Source organism: Rattus rattus, chromosome 2 (genome assembly GCF_011064425.1).
Source record: "Rattus rattus isolate New Zealand chromosome 2, Rrattus_CSIRO_v1, whole genome shotgun sequence".
NCBI classification, from domain to species: Eukaryota; Metazoa; Chordata; class Mammalia; order Rodentia; family Muridae; genus Rattus; species Rattus rattus.
In genome coordinates this window covers 9,148,337-9,155,723 of record NC_046155.1, presented here as the reverse complement: position 1 = coordinate 9,155,723, position 7,387 = coordinate 9,148,337, and the positions used below count along the sequence as shown (strand labels likewise).

The 7,387-nt window shown below is 45.6% G+C and overlaps 1 protein-coding gene across 1 annotated transcript; it reads right to left on the bottom strand.

Annotated features, from left to right (window-relative positions):
• Positions 1-3,635: 3,635 nt before the first annotated feature.
• On the bottom strand, positions 3,636-7,168 carry Polr2g (RNA polymerase II subunit G). The gene is made up of 8 exons (XM_032891566.1): positions 6,941-7,168; positions 6,716-6,825; positions 5,952-6,111; positions 4,979-5,029; positions 4,805-4,870; positions 4,650-4,721; positions 4,233-4,266; positions 3,636-3,921 (listed from the first exon to the last, which is right to left on the bottom strand). The coding sequence occupies exons 1-8, from the start codon at positions 6,950-6,952 to the stop codon at positions 3,908-3,910; spliced, it is 519 nt and encodes a 172-aa protein (XP_032747457.1). The 5' UTR covers positions 6,953-7,168; the 3' UTR covers positions 3,636-3,907.
• Between the last annotated feature and the right edge of the window lie 219 nt (positions 7,169-7,387).

Below are 7,387 nucleotides of genomic sequence, written 5' to 3'. Positions count from 1 at the left end.
GGAGCTGATACTCTTGTTCTACCGTGTAGGGACCAACAGTTGAACTCAGGTTGTCCGACTTATGCAACAAGCTCTTTTACTTGTCTTCGCCAGCCCACCAGTCCTGTGTAAAGCTGCATACAGCTCACGTTGTAACATGCTTGTCTAGTACTTGCAGGACATAAACTAGCAAGCACTTGGGTGAAAACGGGAGGATCAGAAGTTCAATATTATCCTCGGCTACTTAACAAGTTTAAGGCTAACCTGGGATATAGGAAACCCTAAGAAAGTAAAATTTATTTACTGTGCTTTAGGTGATCAAACCAACAGCTTTGCATATGATAGACAAATGTTCAACCACTAAGCTACATCCTCAGTGTTCTTTATTATCTTTTTTTTTATAAATTTTTTTTTAAACATTGTTGTGAGCCACCATGTGGTTGCTGAGAATTGAACTCAGGACCTCTGGAAAAGCAGTCAAGGAAGCCAGAGTGGCCGGAACTCCTGAAAATGGAGTAACAACAGGTTGTTGTGAGGGTAATTGAACTCAGGTCCTATGCAAGAGCAACAAGAGCTCTTAACCCTTTATTATTTTTTAAGATCTAATTATTTATTTTATGTATGTGGAGTACACTGTAGTTGTCTTAAGACACACCAGAAGAGGGCATCGGGTATCAGATCACCATTACAGATGGTTGTGAGCCACCATGTGGTTGCTGGGAATTGAACTCAGGACCTCTAGAAGAGCAGTCAGCATTCTTAACAACTGAGCCATCTCTCCAGCCCAACCCCCCCTCCATTTTTTTAATACCAAAAAGGAGCTTCCTGCAAGAGAACATGGCCGTATACATCCACCCCTCTTTCTTTGAGGTTTTGATAGTGCTGCTGCTCCTGCTGCTTGGAAAAGAAAATCCTCTAGGACTAAGCTAGAAGAGCCAGATGGATGGAACTGCGGTTGCCATGGCAACACCATCTGAGGATACTGACCCTGCTGTCTCTCCCAGTTATGTTGACATTTGGTGTGGTTTCCATGCTTGAACACGGAAGTGTCTGTCCACCTATGAAAGAGAGGCCGTTCCCAGAGGTCTTAATTTATCTGCTCTGTCAGTAGCATTTGGACTGCTTACATTTATGTCTGGACAACCATTGGCCAGGAGGTAGAAGAGGATGGAGGAAGGCCCAGACCTGGCTGGGTACTATCGGATCTAGTGAAGCTGTATATAATCTGTCTGGGGTTTATTTACTCCCAACTGGAGCAGAGGCAGGTGCTCAGGAAGGCAGTAACGAGATCGACCTTACCACAGGAAATAAAGTGACTACTGTGGATGCCTTCTGGGATGGATCACTGCTGAGCCACCCCACCCTCAGAACAAAGCTACCATATCGTTAAAGTGTCCTGAGCTCAGGGGTAAGGGCCCTGCTGCCTGTGAGTAGAACCAGGTAACCTTAACAAGCCCTATCTACACTTTATCTTAAGGCATTCTGTTACATACAAAGAATTCTACTCTTTAATGAGCAGACTTTAAAAAAAGTGAGCCGACTTACACGTTCAGAAGTCTGATCCTTGATTGCACACGCCTGAGGCAGATGGCCAGGCTCAAGGACAGGCCTCCCACACTGAAGTCAGTCCTCAGCATATGTCATATCACCTAGGCAACCAATAAGAGCTCACCCAAGAAATTTCCACTTTACCTGGTAAAGAGCATATCTTCCCTCCCTTTCTCTCCAATTAGCATCCTCACTTCCAGACTTCCCTACTACCGACTTTAAAAGATCAAAGCCACGCACGATAGCACAGGCCGAGGTCGGAAGGCAGAAGCCAGAAAGATCTATGTGATTCCCAGGCTACTTAGCACCACACAGTTGAGACCCTGTCTAACAAATGGAGGTGGGAGGCATGGCGGTAACCTGAACCTACAAGTTTATCAAAATTTCAATTAAGAACATTATGTTTTGTTTTGTTTTGTTTTTGAGGCAGAATCTCACTATGTAGAGTGGGCTTACACCCAGTTCCAATTAAGAACATTTTAAGGGCTGGAGAGATGGCTCAGCTGTTAAGAGCACTGGCCACTCTTCCCAAGGTCCTAAGTTCAATTCCCAGCAACCACATGATGGCTCACAACCATCTGTAATGAGGCCTGATGCCCTCTTCTCTTGTGTCTGAAGACAGCTACAGTGTCCTCATTTAAATAAAAAAGAACATTTTAAATAGAAAAATCCAACAGGGAGGCTGATGAGAAACGACATAACCTTTGTCCAGGAGTGTGGATAAGGGGAATGGAACCATAGTAGAGTCCATTTCTTTTTCTCTTTTGAGCCAAAAAAGTTTCATTTATTCATGTCTTGCATTTGAAGTACTCCTTGGTGGCATCCTAAGCCTGAGATTCTTTGCCATACGTAGTTCTTAACCACTACCCAACTGCAACCAACTGTTTTCTGTGACATCCCTCTTGATGACTTTTACACGGGCACGCCCACTCCCCTCGTTTCTCATGATCAAGTATAATCAGATTGATCTGGTGCTCAGCACAAAGCGCCTCCTCCAGCTCGACACACACGAGCTCATCACAGTCGGATGCGAGCACACAGATGGGCTTGGCGCTTGTCTAAGGCTTCGGGAGCTTTGTGTTTGCCAACGTACTGGGCTATCGTAGATGAGGGCGGTCTTCAGCACCTCTTGTAGAGCAGTGTTGATGTCAACACTTCCAGTGGCAGTGCACAGCTCGGCTCTCAGAAGCGGAGGTGGAAAAGCAAGTCAGTTTCTTCTCTCATTTCCCAGACACCATTATGGATGCCTCAGTGTCAGCTGTTCATTTGTTACTTACTTTTCAAAATTGTGTTATTATTATTGATAGATTATTGTCTCTGTCACTAGCTACCGAGGCAGGGTCTCACAGAACTTATCCAATTGTTTCTGCCTCCCTCGAGCTAAGCTTGAAGACATATATGAATCATCTCACCAAGCAGCATCAGCTTTTAAGAGTTTCTGAATGTCAACACGTTAACACTGGGGCCATATTATGTACGATGTAATTAATCCTCGAGCAACTGGCCACACAGCCCTAAAAGAAAAAAAATCCAGAACCAAACAAACCAAAAACAGGCACGAATGGTGGCACACACCTTCAATCTTTACACTTGGAAGGTGGATCCAGGAGGAGCAGGAATTCGAAGCCGGCCTAGAGTACCAGTAGTTGAAGGCCAGCATCTGTCTCAAAGCAAACAACGATAATAAAGTACTTGTTTCAGCTGGGAGGTGGTGATACATTGTGGAGGAAGAGGCAGACCTTGAACACTGGGTTCAAGGCCAGCCTCGTCTAGAGATCAGATCCCCAAAACAGCCAGGGATGGACAGAGAAGCCCTGTCTCAAAACGTGAGGCTGGAGAGATGGCTCAGTGGTTAAGAGCACTGACTGCTCTTCCAGAGTCCTGAGTTCAAATCCCAGCAACCACATGGTGGCTCACAACCATCTGTAATGAGATCTGATGCCCTCTTCTGTGTGTCTGAAGACAGCTACAGTGTACTTATATACATGAAATAAATCTAAAAATAATAATAATGTGCACAATGTTCTGCCTGCCTATATGCCTGCAAGCCATCCCTCCAACCCAATAAATAAATCTTAAAAAAAAAAAGCACAAAGCCAAACCAAAAGTAAAATAAATAAACAGCTTTTATTCCTACCAAGAGAAGACACATTTCCTTGAGAACTAAGGACAACATGTTTATGGTTAGAACACAGAAGAGAATAAGAGCACAGCTCAGCTGGAAGAAACAGTCAAAGTGTTCTGGGGACAAGGAGCCTTCCCTGGCCCCGTAACAGTGGCCAGATTGAACCTCTGGTACGACAGTCAAGTTGGTGCTGAGCTCAAGTTGGAAAGTCACACTTTCTAAATCAGGATCAAAGCAAGCTGGAGGCTCCCTCACTCAGCTCACGAGTCCTGTGAAATCAGGAAAAAAATATCAGTTAGACACGGAGTTCCCAGGCAGCCAAAAACCAAAGATTTCCCACCACCAAAGACAAGGTATCTTGGACTTCCAAGGGAACAGAATGAGATTTTTTTTTTTTTTTCGGAGCTGGGGACCGAACCCAGGGCCTTGCGCGTGCTAAGCAAGCTCTACCGCTGAGCTAAATCCCCAACCTCACAATGAGAATTTATGTCTCTGACTGGCATTTAAATCCTACAGCCATCCCCTCTCCAGCACATCCTTTCTCCAGGGAATGGTCCTAGCACCCATGTCAGGCACTCACCCAAGTAGTCGTCCATCAGAGAGCCAATAGCAAACTGCGAGAGGAAAGGGAGAAAGGATGGTGAGGTGGGGCCCCACCCCATTCCGAGCCTTCTGTCATCTATTCCCTGCTCATGGACACAGAGCACAGAGCCCCCAACAACTGTGGATGGCAAGAGGTCAACAGCGCAGATGGGGAAAGAGCTTGCTCCAACCCTGATGACCTGACCTCCACCCCCAAAATCCACAGCAGCATGCGATGACCTGAAGGCGGTCTAAATGTCACACTGTGGCGAGTGTGTATGCCCACACATCCACATAAATATGTTCTACAAAAGAAACGAGAAGCCCACAGCTGTCAGCTGTGAATGATGACTTGGATTATTTATAATCCTACTACCCAGGAGGCTAAGGCAGGCCAGTCAAGCAAGAGACTCACAATGTCATTCTTGTCTACACGTGTCCCTACAATCTTCAAGCGTATCTCATCGTCCTGCTGAATTACAATGTCCTGTGGAAAGGAGAGAGCAGGGTCATCAAGCAAACTCAGGCCTGGTCCTCATCCCTCTCACCAACTCCTCCTCATTCGCTCACCTCATCCATGGTCTTGTAACAAGGGGGGTTCGAATTTGGATCAAACTCCATCTCTGAAGGGATGGACTAGAAGGAAATTGACACAAAGGTTAGCACTTCAAATAGCTGCATCAAAGGATGAGAGTCAGGGGCTGGTTTCTCCTCCTCGGTCTCACCCAGCACGCCCAGACTTACGTGTCGAGAGATGAAGCAAGACATGGGCCCAATTTCTGTGAAAAGTCCAACCTAGAAGGAATATGACCATGCTTCAAAGGCTCCGAAGCATCTTTATCTAATTTCTAGGCATATTAGTCATGTTTCTTAACAGTTTAAATTGGAGCATTTGTTTTAATTTCTGTGTAGTCTTTCATTTCTTTACATTTTTGTTCTTCATTATTTTTATGTGTAAGAATATTCTGACCTCACATGTGCCTGTGCACCATGTACCTGCAGTGCCCATGGAAGCCAGAAAAGGGTGTTGGGACCCTGCGGAATTAGGAGTTACAGATTATTGTGAGCCATTGGCTGGGTGCTGGGAGTCAAACCCAGGTCTTATAGAACCAGTAGGTGCTCTAAACCACTGAGCTATAGACCCCTTAGCCTTTAAGAAACTTAATTTCTGAGGCTGGAGAGATGGCTCAGTGGTTAAGAGCACTGACTGCTCTTCCATGGGTCCTGAGTTCAATTCCCAGCAACCACAAGGTGGCTCACAACCATCTGTAATGGGATCTGATGCCCTCTTCTGGTGTGTCTGAAGACAATAACAGTGTACTCATATAAATAAAAATAAACAAACAAACCTTAAAAAAATAAAGAAAACCTGGGTTGGGGATTTAGCTCAGTGGTAGAGCGCTTGCCTAGGCAAAGCGCAAGGCCCCTGGTTGGTCCCCAGCTCCAAAAAAAAAAAAAAAAAAAAAAAAAAAAAAAAAAAAAAAAAGAAAACCCAAAACTAAGATAAAATAAAATAAGATCTTAACAACCACAAAAGGCTTAAGGCAACTAGTAAGTGGACTGGGAATTGAACTCTCACCTTAGGAAATACCCCATAACCTTTCTTTCTTTTTTTTTTCTTTTTTTTCAGAGCTGAGGACCGAACCCAGGACCTTAAGCACTCTACCACTGAGCCAAATCCCCAACCCCATAACCTTTCTATAAATAATACTCTTACCTTGTTGACCTGAGTGACCACAGCATCCACCACTTCCCCTTTAAAGGGCCGAAAAACAATAGCTTTGTATTTCACTGGATAAAGAACAAAACCTCGGCCCGGCTGGATCACACCAGCACCAATATTGTCGATGGTGGTGACAGCAATCACAAAGCCATATCTGCAGGAAGATGAAAAAAGACAGCTACTGTATGTGAAGAGCCTCTAAAAGGCCACCAGTAATAGTCTGTGTGTGGTGGAACCTCCGCTCGAACAGCTCGATGACCAAGAAGAGACAGGACTCAGATTAGCACCTGAAATATTAAATGGTGCTCTCACAGTTGTACAGTAAATGCCCAAGAAGGCACAGATATGCTGACATACACCTATTCTCTCAGTACCAGGACTTGCCAGGTCAGTGGTGAGACAAGTCTTTCGAAAACCACAAATCAGACAGAAAATTGTGACGAAAACCTTTAATCCCAGCACTCAGTGGTAGGCAGTTCTCTGAATTAGAGGACAGCTTGGTCCACATAGTGAGGCCATCTCGAAACCCAAAACATTTGCATAATAACGGTCTGATCTCGCATAAGCGAAGAAAATTTGGTTTAGCAACCTTTTAGAAGGCCCAAAATAGGCAAAAACTGGCTGCTTCGGATGCCTGGAAGGGTGAAGAGTTCCTCAGAGTAAGTAAACAAGCCCTGACTGAAGGAGTGAAGTAGAGGTTACAGAGTAGCGTCATTGTGCCTGCATTCAGCAGACGACACTGTGAATCAGACACTTACTTCCCAGTGCAGGTCCCCTCCACCTCGGTGAACAGCTTCTGCTTCACCGTGTTGAGCAAGTTGGGACCAAAGTAGCGTGGGTGCAGTAGGATCTCGTGCTCCAGGGAAATCTGCAGAGAAAGGAAGATGAAGACTCCGCCAGCCACACTGAGAACAGGAGGCGACCCGTCGGCCCTCCAGGCTCCTCCTGTCCCTGCCCTCACCGCTACCCCGCGTCCAGCTCACATGATAAAACATCTTCTGCAGAAGCTTGGACCGCAGAGGCCAGAACTCCCCAGGAAGGGACCTCGCCGGAAGCACTTGCAGAAGTCCCACCAAGTCTCCGCAGTCGCTTCCGCAGATTTGAGTCTTAACGCCATGGGCGGGGATACGTGAAGCCCCGCCCCTCAGGCCTTCCCATCAGCGCTCATTAGTACAGCCAGGATTACACAGAAAAACCCGGTCTCGAAAAACCTTAAAAAAAAAAAAATGGTTAAGAGGTCTGGCTTGTCGCCACATGCCTTTAATCCCAGCCGTGGCTAATTCAAGGCTAAGCCACATCTACAAAGTGAGTTCCAGGATAACCAAGACTGTGTATACAAACCCTATAAAAAAATTTGTTTTTAAATTTTATTTTAGGGGCTGAAGAATTAGCTCAGTCCTTAAGAGCACTTGCCAGCCCCCACAGGATAG

What these genes read in the sequence shown, in the direction of transcription:
- Polr2g (XM_032891566.1), bottom strand. An exon ending in GAGGGGACCTGCACTGGGAA is followed by an intron (nt 6,112 to 6,715) that starts GTAAGTGTCTGA and finishes ATCTTCCTGCAG; the next exon opens with ATATGGCTTTGTGATTGCTG. An exon ending in GTTACAAGACCATGGATGAG is followed by an intron (nt 4,722 to 4,804) that starts GTGAGCGAATGA and finishes TCCTTTCCACAG; the next exon opens with GACATTGTAATTCAGCAGGA.